We start from the raw sequence: 13,399 nt of genomic DNA on the forward strand, positions 1-13,399 counted from the left end.
TACTAAAGGAAATGATTACTCATAACACGGATGTATTGTTTTCATATGTTCATATGAAACCAATAGGAAGTGTTCATTTCATACAAAGTGTTAATTTTTTGAATCATACTTGTATTTTGCAGGGAAGCTAAATCTTTATGTTGTAGACAAAGATTCAAAGAACAATATTCTAGGATCTGGTATTTCTTGCAAATGTGAATTACTAGTGTTTAAAAAAATGTTTATACTGTGTCTTCAACAGGAACACATACGTAGCTCACAGTGTAATTTTTGTAAGCTTTAATGCTTCCAAGAGAAACAGGAAGGGATTGATACTGCTCTTCGATGTTAACTATTCCTTTGGGGCACACCTAGTCTTTTTCCTCACCATAGTGGTGTTTTTTTTTTCTGCTTGAAATTCAGTGTGACTGTATTGTTACTGTTGTTAATGTTCCTGTCAACAAAATCTGAATTTAATTATGTGTTGAAATGTAGCTCTTGAATTCTGAGGAATATCTTTGGGATCCATTGAAGCCAGTTTTGAGAGTCTCTGGTTTTAGTGGCCTTTGTCAGGAGAAAGTACGTCCTGTGACTGACTTTTAACTGATAATTTTCCCAATAGAAAATTCTGTGAACAGTGATGTTTGAACAGGAATTTTGCTTTTGGGAGTGTAAAAACAAAAAAGAGGAGGTGAGAACCAAAATATCATCAGTGGTTTTGTTTGTTTCTGCAGAAGAGTAGCAGCTCTGAATCCTTGAGTGAGAAAGGTTCAGCTGAACTGAAGAAGAGCTTTGATGCAGTGGTATTTGATGTTCTAAAGGTTACACCAGAAGAATATGCGGTAAGCAATTTAAAGTAATTTTTATTACTTTGTGTGTGAATCCTCCCGGCAGCTTTTCCTCTGCTTCCCCATCTGTGTATTTTTTTGCCGAACTTGTCATCCATGGGTTTCAAAAATGGATCCTGCACTGTAGTTTTTCATTGTCTATATTCTGTTTAATGTTAAGTAATATTTTTGGCCTATGGTGTCCAGGCATTTTTCACACACTTACATGTAACATAGACCAAAGATTCTTAAATCTATATGATCCAGCTTAATTCTGACATACATATTTTAGTTGCAAGAGTGTACTTGTGCTTTTATTTTTTTCTGGAGGTGTTCTAATTTTTAACTCTGTAAATTCTTACATCTAGGGGATGTTTTCTTTTGGGTGCTACGGTACAGTATAATGAGTTGGATATCCTGCAGAACCAAGAACAAATGAGTAAAAATATTTAACCAAAACATTGGGTGGTTTTTAAATTTTTTTACCCTACTTGTAGAGGTTAAAATGACAGGTGGTCCCTCTAAGTGATTCAAGCATATTACTAGAGAGATTGCTAACAAGCTATTGCTCTTACTGCATTTATAATTCAAGTGAGGGGATTCATGATGAGTTGTCCTGGGGAATTTATCGATACACGGCAGTATGTATCACAAAATGTTCCCATTAAGTTTGTTATACTTTTAATCATTAATAATTATTTCAGTTAACTATTAATGGATAAATTGATTGTGGTGAGCACACTGAAAATTTAAAGCATTTGGATTATGAAGTGATACTTACACATTAAATTCTTCTTGGATGGTTAATGGGATTTATTCCTGACTAAGGTTGAAGTCATGTGGTTCGGACCTCTTCCTTGCTCTGTTGTCAGGAGCAGCTGGGCAATGAATCACCTACTTTTCATGGGAAGATGTTTTTGGGGCTGGCTATCCTTTCGGTTTTATCTTACTGTTTCTCTACATAAAGGAAATCTAAGTACTTGGGAAATTTGGGGCTAGGGCCATGAATTCAAGTGGAATTAGGCATTGAGGCCAGAGCAGCTACAGGTTCCTTTGAATGTCTCTGCTATTTAGCCAGTGTTGGATGCTTTTGAGTAGAGAGTAGATCACTTGGTCTCTGTGGAGTTGCTGTCACTCACTTGACAGCAAAATACACAAAGGTGCTTTGTTTTGTATTGCATTTCATAATCCTTTTGCTCTACTGTCTAATCCTTCATCTCTAGTGTGCAGAAACCTTTTACTTTAATGGGTGATATAAATGTTACGTACTTAGTAAATTTTGATTAGATAAAAATCTTTATTTAAATCCGGTAGTTTTACTGTTTTCATATTATGCCTCAAACTGGGTAGAGTTCTACGCTCAAACAGGAATCTTTTAATTAAGCATTTCACATTACAATTGCAAACCTGTGGTTATATTTGTGGTTTATACTACCTGGTATAATTTTCCTGTTTTCTCACTTGCCCAGAAGAAAACTTCTTTACTCTTAGCCTTCTCCCTTCTAAAGTATCTAGTTCTTCATATCAGGTTTCATTTACTGTAAATAGATCTGAAATGTCTTATAGATAGAATTCTGAACAATTGAGCAAAATTGCTGGTAGTCAGTGTTCAGCCCTTTGGCAAGGTTATAATTAATTTCATTTCTTTTCAATGTTTTTGTACACAGCTGCACTTCTTTTTGTTAATGTTTGTTTCCCCAGGCAAGTTTATCTGCTTTTTCAGTAGGGCTTGCTTGCTTTGAATGCTGTCTTTTTCTGATCAGTCTTGCTGAAGGTTGCAGAAATAAGTAAATTTGCCAAAAACTTAGGTACCTGGGAGGTAAAGTACTTTGACCCTTACACTTGTTTTTATTGTATTGGCCATTTCCTTATTCTCCTGGTTTTAGCCCTACCATAGCAGAGAAGTATAAAATCTTCATCTGGGTTTCAGTGTTAACGTGAAGACTACCAGAGTGATGCAGTATGGCCAGGCTCTTGAGAATACCAGCACTGATGAGAATGCAAAACTGTGTTAGTAAGGTTTTCATTATAATACTGCATATGTACCTCTCAGACTGGACATGGATATGCTACCCATTGCTTTTTCACAGTGTGAGAAAACTTCTGGTTTTGTGATAGCTCTTGTAAAACGTATGCAGTGCAGCCTACTGACATCTGTGACTTAGCAAAGGCTGAATTCTATTACCAACTGCAGAAAGAATGCTGGTTAAAAAAAGCAAACAAACAAACTTTTTAAAGTGGTGAACTGAGGAAATAATTTGTGGGCTGTGTAAGTACCATATTCATGGAGAGAAAAGATAATGTGATAAAGCCAGTAAAACAGCAAGTTGCTGCACAAGATCTAGTTAGACAGCTGTCTAATTAATGCTTGGGAAGCCTTGGCTCGAATGAAAAAGAATTCCAGTGCATAGGTAGCATAAAGATGAGAGTTAACTGATACATCAACATCAGCTTGGGGAGATCTCATCCTGTACCTTGTATGATACATGGCATTTTGATCAAAATGGGTTGCTGTGTACAGACTGGACAATTACAATTATGCTGGAGAAAGAAGAGCAAAAATCTGAAAGCTAATTAAGTTTGAGAGATACTGGAAATAAGAGTCATGCTAGTGGTTTCAGTCCCAATATGAGCCACGCAGATGTCTTTTCAGTCCCCAGTCTTAGAGGTATCCCTGTTATTTCAAAACTCAATCTGTTTAGTCGGTTAGTGGGTAAGAGACAAATTGGACTACAAAAGCTATTGCTTGTAATCCTGTATTTTCGAGAAGCTGCTTACCAAGCCAAAGAGAAGCCCAAGTGTAAATAGTTTTGGTGATTTTATTTCCACATTCTTCCCTTTGGCAGTCATCTAATACAATCCCGAATGCACAGTCAGTGTGCCATTTCATGTAATGGTCCTTTGTTCAGTCTCGTGCTAACTCTCTAGCAAAAGTACAGCAGCCCTCCAAGGAGTCTAGTTTGAGCAGTAACGGAAATTATTATTGTAATATATGTGTAATAGTCCTGTTGTACTGTTGTTACCAGCCAGGTGTTTTAAGTTCTTTTAAGGTTGAAGGCTGCTTTAGAAAGGGCCAAGCTATAGCTGAAACAGGTGAGATCATCAGGCGTAGCTGCTGCTGTTGCAAATTTATAGTTTGCTTTATCCCCCTGCAGCTTACAAAAACAAAGTTTCCAGGGGATGTATCGAATGCCTGCATGTTTCATAAAGCTTGGGGAAAAAGAATCTCATTCAATGAGTATGAAGTAGGACACATTTGTTTTCTGCAAAGGATTCTACAGACAGCTTTCTAGCTGTAACTAATAAGGAGACTTGTCTCTGTCTTAAATACCTGCTTTTAGGCTGATCAGTGCTTGCTTCTTTATTAAACGGCTAAAAGCCACAAAACAAGTTGGTGCCAGGATTACCCACTGGTGTCTGGCCCTGCTGATGGAGCCATTCAGTGTGTGTACAGGGTGGACACAGTTGCAGTGAATGCTGCCCATTTTCGTCGAAGGGAGAAGTGTGGTTTCGAGTGTACAGGGCACAATTTGTGGGGGAGGGATATGTTAATGGTGCAGTGGCAGTAGAAAGGGGGGTCTGGTGAGATGGAAAGAAAAAAAGAAAATGCTTTGGGGACATGAGCTCCAAATTAAGATGCTGGCGAACCTCAGGTTGAAGAAATATTTATTTTTTGCTTTACAGTAAATTCTTATTCCTTAGACTGCTACTGTTTAATTATTTGACTGTTTATTACTTTTTGACTCACTTTTCCATTTTATACTTCAACTTAGCTGTGGTGATGTAAATATTTGAGGTAGAATTAAGGGAAGCGCAGCTGTATAAATCCATTGCTTTTTTCCCCACCTAGTTATCTGAGAAGGATTCTTTATTCTTTGCCCTAAGCCTCTGAAAACACTGCAAAGTAAGTTCGCCTTAAGACGTATGTGCATTTCTTTCTTTTTGATTCCAGTTAGGCTTTGTCAAATGGATGTTGGTTAAAAAAGAGTATTGCTTATTTTGGAAGCAATACATAAACTTTATTTTACAAATGCTTAGACAAAACAAGAAGCTTTTTTTCAGAGCTGCTCTTATGGTAGTTAAACATCAAAGTTATCTCTATCTGAAGAAAGAGCATGAGCATGTGGTTTTGTAAATGAGGCGGGTCCCAAAAGTCATGGAGCCACGTTGCCTGTGTAGTAAGTGCAGAAATAAGTTTTGAGGTATGGGAGGGTTCAACAAAGTCATTTTTTGCCCCTTCAGACAGAACAAAAATAACTTAAACTGGCCTGAGACTCCCCCCAGGAGAACTCTCTCTCTTCTGTGGGACTCTGGCAGATTCACAGTCCCCTCTGAGAGTTCCTGCACAGCTACTGGTGTGAGTTGTGCTACGCGGTTCCTGGCAGTAATGTTGGTTTTGGCCTCTCCTGAGGCTGGTTGTCAGTGGATTAGGGAGTTTGAGGCAAGTCTATCTGTCTGCATCTGAGAGCAAGTTTGAATAAAGTGAAGTACTGGGCCCTAGGAGCTTCTGATGAAGAAGGATTTCTGCTTGTATGTGTTCCTCTTAGCTTTATGTTACAGAGGAATATTAAAGACTAAGTATGCTCCCAATGAGAGCATGAAGAAGCAACTTTATTATAACGTGTGGAGGAACTATTAATGATAAAAGTTCTGGAGCAGACTTCGTGAGAGAACAAGTAGAGTTTCAACACAGGAACTTAAATCCCCCAGTGTTCATTTTGGACAGCAGAATTATTCTCCTACTGATGCAGTGCTTAACAGAGGCTTAGCTATTTTTTCAGTGAGGAAAAGTATTCTGGCAGCCCGGAGAGACAGTGCTAAGCCAAGTTGGAAAGCTTAAATATAATTCCTTCTAAAAATTCAGATTAAGGAACAATTTATGAAGTGCTGCTTGAACCAACATGGCTTCAAGGAAAATCAGTTTATGGCCGTATTCTTCAGTAACCAAAGTGTAGACATTTTATTTTTTTCATCTCAGACAGAAGCTCAGTTTTTCTTTTTCACAATGAGAGTCTCTGTCCAGGAGTTCTATGGGAAGTGCACTGTCCTCACAGTAGGTACATGGCAGGAAAACTTGTAGTACAGCAAGTTGCCTGACAGAAGGAGTTCATGCTTGTGAAGGTCTAGGGATGAGAAAGGTGGGATTGTATTCCAGATCAAATGGAAACTTTCGTATAGGGGCATGGAGATGAGCTTGATGCAGTAGTGTTAACTGCACCTGGAAGTTGTTAAGTTACAGGGGTTTATGGAAGGAGGGTAATCCATATGTGTTCACAGAGAAGGAATCGGGGAATATTTTAAAATTTCACTTGATTGAGCTTCTCCATATTCCTCAGAGAAGCTCAGTGAGATGTCGTTCTTAACCATCTGATTGTAAAATTTCTAGCCTGGCAACCTTGCCCAAGAAAGAGGGGTAAATGTCTTTATCTGTATATGAAGCTGTGTGTTAATAAGCTTAGTATTTTGAAGTACTTGTTAATGAGTCCATCATCTCATCACATAGGAGAGCTAAAACATTTTGTGGGGGACTGTCCCCAGGCAAGGTCTTTCAACTACATGCAAAAGCTCCCATGGCTGTGCAGGGGGTAAAAAGTTATCTTCCAACTACCATTCCAGTGTCTTACTTGGAAGATGATCATTCACTGTTTTTAAAAGATGGTTTTCTCTTGTAGGGTTCTTCAAGTGATTGAGGATTGTGAAATGTATTAGTTGTACATTAAAAACATACCTCTTCTAATTATATTCTAGAATTGTTATCTTGGATCTAGGGTAAACATAAAGACAGAACTTCCCTTCAGCTTTTTCATTGCCTGAGCAATGAAGAAGTTCTTTAATATATAAATATTACCTCAACAGACTTCTGGAAAGGTAGAAGATACCAAGTTTCCCTATCTTTGTGTAATCAGGATGCTTATTTAAATGATGAGAATAAGTTCAAGGTTTTGTATTGCACAGGTGATTTTAATTTTTTTTTAGTATATGCAGCTGACAACACAAAAAACAGAGAGGTTATGGTTGGCTTGCTTCATGTAACAAGTTGTTGTGAACACTTACAATTTTTGGTTTGAATATTAAAACATTAAACCACATTTAGGAGAGGGAGCTATCCAGAATTTGTATTGGCTGGGATAAGGAGCTGGAATGAGAAAAGTTAGTGCATTGTATCTCTTCACTGCAGAAACCAAATTAGTGGCTTGTTTATTGGGATTTAAATTGTCCATGATTTGGTCATGGCAGAAGTTACTTTTTTGTAAGAGTTGAGCAATGGCATCAAACACAAGTATCATGATTATTTTCCAAGTTTTGTCATTCCAAGTGCTATTAATTAGAATGCCAACCTTTTGGTTTGCTTTATTTTTTATTTAGCAGTGAGCAAGCACCCTTAAAATGGTAAAATCTCAGTTAACTGTTAGACTTAAAAATGTGAATAAGTTAGGTTTTTAAAATTTGTTAAAGGTATTTTTAAACTCTTACGTGAGGTACACTGTCATATCTACAAACCCAAACGGCTTCTTATCTGTCAGCTTAGGTATTCAGCTATCAGTTGCTTGCCTCTCTTGAACTGTGAACAATTTAAGTGCTTGGAACTCTTAATGGAAATTGCGAGGTCTCTAAGAAAGGAACCTCAATAAGGGATGTTTCTTGAACAAGTGGTAATGTGATATGATGTTACTGAAGATGGATATTAACTTTTGGTGAAAGCAGCAAGATGTGTAAACAAGCAAAAAAAACCCCAACCACTCTAACATCAATGTGATACGAGAAGGAAGAAGTTTCTCTGTTAAAACTTTAACACGGCAGAGAGGAAACAGTCTAGGAGGTTCCTGGAGTGTGTGGAGGATAACTTCCTGATGCAGCTGGTGAGTGAGCCCACGAGGGGAGGTGCCTTGCTGGACCTGCTGTTTACAAACAGAGAAGGACTGGTGAGAGATGTGGTGGTCGGAGGCCGTCTTGGGCTTAGCGACCACGACATGATAGAATTCTCGGTTGTGAGGGAAGTAAGGAGAGGGGTCAGCAAAACTGCTATCATGGACTTCCGGAGGGCAGACTTTGGCCTGTTCAGGTCACTGGTTGAGAGAGTCCCTTGGGAGACAGTCCTGAAGGACAAAGGGGTCCAGGAAGGCTGGACAGTCTTCAAGAAGGAAATCTTAAAGGCGCAGGAGCAGGCGGTCCCCATGTGCCGTAAGAAGAGCTGGCGGGGAAGGCGACCGGCCTGGCTGAACAGGGAGATTTTGCTGGGACTCAGGGAAAAGAGGAGAGTTTATCACCTCTGGAAGAAGGGCCAGGCAACTCACGAAGAGTACAAGGATCTCGTTAGGTCAAGCAGAGGGACAAAATTAGAAAGGCAAAAACCCAGCTAGAGCTCAGTCTGGCCACAGTCGTAAAGGATAATAAAAAATGTTTTTACAAATATATTAACAACAAAAAGAGAGGCAAGGAGAATCTCCATCCCCTACTGGATATGGCGGGGAACATTGTCTCCAAGGACGAGGACAAGGCTGAGGTACTTAATGCCTTCTTCGCCTCAGTCTTTAATAGCCAGTCCAGGTATCCACAGGGTATTCAGCCCCCTGAGCTGGAAGACGGGGATGGAGAGCACAATGTACTCCTCATAATCCAGGAGGAAGCAGTCAAGGACATGCTAAGCCACCTGGACACCCACAAGTCTATGGGGCCTGATGAGATCCACCCGAGAGTACTGAGAGAGCTGGTGGAGGAGCTTGCCAAGCCACTCTCCATCGTTTATCAGCAGTCCTGGTTAACAGGGGAGGTCCCAGAAGACTGGAGGCTTGCCAATGTGACGCCCGTCTACAAGAAAGGCCGGAAGGAGGATCCTGGGAACTACAGGCCTGTCAGCCTGACCTCTGTTCCAGGGAAGATTATGGAGCGGTTGGTCTTGAGAGTGCTCACAGGGCATCTGCAGTACAACCAAAGGATCAGGCCCAGCCAGCATGGGTTCATGAAAGGCAGGTCCTGCTTGACCAACCTGATCTCCTTCTATGACCAGGTGACCCGCCTAGTGGATGAGGGAAAGGCTGTGGACGTTGTCTACCTGGACTTTAGTAAAGCCTTTGACAGCGTCTCCCACAGCATTCTCCTGGAGAAACTGGCGGCTCGTGGCTTAGACGGGTTTACTCTTTGCTGAGTGAGGAACTGGCTGGATGGCCGAGCCCAGAGAGTTGTGGTGAACGGCGTTAAACCCGGCTGGCGGCCAGTCGCAAGCGGTGTTCCCCAGGGCTCGGTTCTGGGGCCGGTCTTGTTCAATATCTTTATTGATGATCTGGATGAGGGAATTGAGTGCTCCCTCAGTAAGTTTGCAGATGATACCAAGCTGAGTGGGAGTGTTGATCTGCTGGAGGGTAGGAGGGCTCTGCAGAGGGATCTGGACAGGCTGGATCGATGGGCAGAGGCCAACTGTATGAGGTTTAATAAGGCCAAGTGCAGGGTCCTGCACTTTGGCCACAACAACCCCATGCAATGCTACAGGCTTGGGGAGGAGTGGCTGGAGAGCAGCCTGGCGGAAAGGGACCTGGGGGTGCTGGTTGACAGCTGGCTGAACATGAGCCGGCAGTGTGCCCAGGTGGCCAAGAAGGCCAACAGCGTCCTGGCCTGTATCAGCAATAGTGTGGCCAGCAGGAGTAGGGAAGTGATCGTGCCCCTGTACTCGGCGCTGGTGAGGCCGCACCTTGAATACTGTGTTCAGTTTTGGGCCCCTCACTACAAGAAGGATGTTGAGGTGCTGGAGCGTGTCCAGAGAAGGGCAACGAAGCTGGTGAGGGGTCTGGAGCACAAGTCTGATGAGGAGCGGCTGAGGGAACTGGGGTTGTTCAGTCTGGAGAAGAGGAGGCTGAGGGGAGACCTTATCGCTCTCTACAACTACCTGAAAGGGGGTTGTGGCGACGAGGGTGTTGGTCTCTTCTCTCAAGTAACTAGTGATAGGACAAGAGGAAATGGCCTCAAGTTGCGCCAGGGGAGGTTTAGATTGGATATTAGGAAAAATTTCTTCACTGAGAGGGTGGTCAGGCATTGGAACAGGCTGCCCAGGGAGGTGGTGGAGTCGCCATCTCTGGAAGTGTTCAAAAAACGTGTGGATGTGGCGCTTCAGGACATGGTTTAGGGGACAGGGTGGCGCTGGATTAATGGTTGGACTTGATGATCTTAAAGGTCCTTTCCAACCTTAGTGATTCTGTGAACTTAGTGGGGTGGGTTTTTTTTGTTCTTAGAGTTGCTTTGTTTATATTGTAATGTTCTTAATAGCAATTTAAAATCTTCTTAATAATGAACATAATCCTGAACTCTGGCATGTGTGGGGTTTGTTTTTTTCGTGTTAATATACCATTTAAAATGTATGCATTTGTCTTGATATGTGAATTCTGGTGTGAAGTTATAATAACAGTCTGTTTCATAAATAGTGGGTATTGATCCTATCTTGAAGTAATAGTTGGTTTCGGAGTCACTACTGAAGCAAGTAATATTCTAATTTAGCTAAGGCAGTTCAGGTTGATTAAGATGACAAATTCTGGAGGGCTGGGAAGAAAGACAACATTTATTTTTAAGCATTCTCTCTTCTGTGCAAACAATGAATCTGTTTTCTGGCTCATTTCTATTGTGCTCTTGTTCTAATCATGTTTTAGTGAGGAGGATTTGCACTGAAATGTTAATAACTATTGAAATGTCTGGGTCCTTTGTAAGGATGTTTTAATATACCCTATATGCAAATTTTATTCAAGTGCCCATTCTTTTGGCTTCACCTTCTCCACCCCACCCCAACCAATTTTCTAATTCTTTTTTTTTTTTTCTTGAGAAGCATAGCGATACATTGACAGGCACATATTTATCTAAAATACTATACTTCTGAGAAAGCTTGGTATACTTTAGCAGATAAATGGGAGACTAGAGATGGGATTCTATGGCTGGTGTTTCAGGACTGGGTTCTTTGCTATGGAAATCAAAAGGAAGAGTTAACTCTCGCTGTAATGAGTGACTGCTCTATGGTCAGGATTGGATGAGGTGAGAAAGATGAATCCACGCTTTCCCTGTGTCTCGTGTTCTTTGCAGGTAAGAAAGTATAATTCACTGCTGCTTTTGCCTGCACAGCCATGGGTATGTGGTTAGATGATTTACAGAACTGAGATAGATGTGCTCTTTCCTAGTGAGTGGGAAGTTTAGAAATGACATGCCCCCCAACCCCCCTCAAATATCAGGCAAGTTTGTCCTACAGAGTAGTACAGACTTTCTGTGCAGTGTTTAGATAAGTGCTGCTGCCCTCACAGGGAAGCCTTTTTCTTAGGCATTCTCAATTTATCATCTTAAACTTTTAAGTAAGACTTAGAAATAAATAAGTGAACTTGTGTCTTTTAGGATAAGTGTTCTCTGAACACATCTTGATTATTAGCTTCAAGTCCATTTTAACTCTAGAAGTTAGCTAACTAGATTTTCCATGCCACCTTCTTAAATTTCCTGCTTTTGGAGAAAAATCTTGTCCTCCTACTTGTCAGATGTCTCTCCCTGCTCCAGTAAAGACATGCCTTGCCTATTTGTTTCCTCAAAAGAACCTTATATCTGGATATCTCAAATAAGAGGGCATACTATTAAATTGTCAATATGATGCAGTATTTGCTTACCCAGGTGCAGTGTAACACAACCCAGAATGACACCTGTGACATGTTTAGAAGTGCAATATAAAGATCCAGCTGTACCTGTCACCTTTAGCAGCGTTTAGTCAAGCATGTTGTGGCTTTCGGCAAGGTGGTACTCCTGTCACTGCCCGAAGATCCTAGTCCTTTCCCAGATAACCTGCTCAGGTTAGGAAAAGGTGGGAAATGGCACAAAAAATTACCAGCATTGTCTGTGCATATGTTTAAAATCCTTAAAAAGCAAAGTTTTATTAACCACATTTAGAGTAGCTTGTCTGGGTGCACTTTCACAAATTTGTCCACTTCCCTTGCCAGAAATGACTTGTTGTTGTCAGTACTTTTTGTGGCAAGATAAAACTACCCCTCTTTAAAAAGGCTTCCATGTGAAGATTTCTGTATTTCTGACCTTGGTGGTCTAAAAAATAATGTTGAAAGAGTCTTTAATTTTAGGAAAAGAAACTACTCCTTCAAGAATGTGTCACTTTTTTGTAGGCCTCAAAAGAATAGAACGGTTTCAGCTAGCAAGGTTGCTTTCAGTTTGAAAGGCATCTTTTGTTTTTGGCAAAAGTTCATGGTATATTTTTACTGTAGCTGCTGTGGGTGCAAGGGAATAGAGAGGTTATGTTGAAGGCAAAGAGTATTCTGGCCTACTGTATTCCTGAATTTCCATTCTTACTAATCACTGCTGCTTAAAACAAACTTTGGGGGGTATGTCTGGCTGATCATTGCCTTCCTCTAGACTTTTAGGGTACGGTGTAATTTGTGCTGCCGAGACAGATGCTGCAGCTGATTGTTAAACCACATTTAAAAATGGTAGTTCAGGGATGCACTTTTAAATTGGCACTTAAATAGTTTATGGATATTAATGAAAGGTAAGTACAGATCATATGCCTCATACCACATGCACAGGACCAAGAATGTCTTGTTTCTGTAAAAGTTTGTACGGGATTTACTGCTACAGAGGGGTTCAGACATGCACATTTGTGAGTCTCTACGGTCTTGGTTGTAATTGAGTATGTGCATTCAGTCAAATTCGTCTGATTTAATATCACTTTAGTCCGAGACTAGAAAAATCTAATATAGCTTTAAAACATCATTGGAAGAAGGAGCAGCTAACTAAAGCAGAGCCCAGGAAAGAAAGTTTGTAAAAAGCAAACTCGTGAAGGGCTTGTTACTTCTATGATGTTGTACTGCAAAATACCAGATGATTGTGTCCAGTGTGTCAGTTACAGAAATTGGAACTGATTTATATAATTTTTTTTATGGTTGTGCTTGCTAGAATTCATAGCTGATTTAGAGGTCAAGGAGATCTGCTTCAAAATGTAGATTCGGTCATCTTTGGCAAAACTTCTCGTCTCATTAGGGCAGGTACTCTCATTAGAGCAGGTGCATCTCTTTGCTCTTGCTTCCTTTCAGCTATAGTATCCTAGTTAAATTTTTTTCTGCAAGGTTGACTTTTTCCAAGAAGCTATTCTGCTATCCAACAATGTAATTCCACGGAAATTACAATTTGTGAGGGTCACAAAGCTGTCAGTGTGTACCATAGTGTGTGTATAAATGGGGGAACTGCTGTTGTCAAGGAAATGGGGATAAAGCTCTGCAGCTTGCATCTGAGCAAACCGAATGAGGTCTCTGGATTCACTGTTAGAAGGGTACTTGTGATATCTAACTCAGATGGCACTGGTATTTCTGGGCTACTTATATACTCTTTGAAAGAGATGGTCTCTTTCTTCTGGATACATAGGCAGACAGCAACCCTGAATTGTATGCTTAAAATAAGGCTCTGTGAATATGTTTCAAAATGCAAAACCTGGTATTTGACTGTGAGTTCTCCTTTACCCTTTTCAAAGCTAAACAGACATCCCAGAATAGAAATGTACTTACTGGCTCTGACTTGCTGGAAGTGAGATGGTTCTATTTTATTTTAACTGTTGCTGTGCAACCGAACAGTTACTT

The 13,399-nt window shown here is 40.6% G+C and overlaps 1 protein-coding gene across 3 annotated transcripts in view; it reads left to right on the top strand.

Annotated features, from left to right (window-relative positions):
- The window catches only part of RALGPS2 (Ral GEF with PH domain and SH3 binding motif 2), a gene marked incomplete at its 5' end in the record, with an annotated part of 101,821 nt that overhangs the window by 2,970 nt on the left and 85,452 nt on the right, over positions 1 to 13,399 (top strand). For 2 of the 3 annotated variants that reach the window (XM_082002840.1, XM_082002839.1), the window contains one exon: positions 714 to 821. In XM_082002840.1, the coding sequence (XP_081858966.1) occupies positions 714 to 821 (108 nt within the window). Of the gene's footprint in view, positions 1 to 692; positions 822 to 13,399 lie in introns of all 3 variants that reach the window. The other variant, XM_082002838.1, reaches the window with a different exon arrangement.

Source organism: Phaethon aethereus, assembly GCF_964289735.1.
Source record: "Phaethon aethereus genome assembly, chromosome: 8".
NCBI classification, from domain to species: domain Eukaryota; kingdom Metazoa; phylum Chordata; class Aves; order Phaethontiformes; family Phaethontidae; genus Phaethon; species Phaethon aethereus.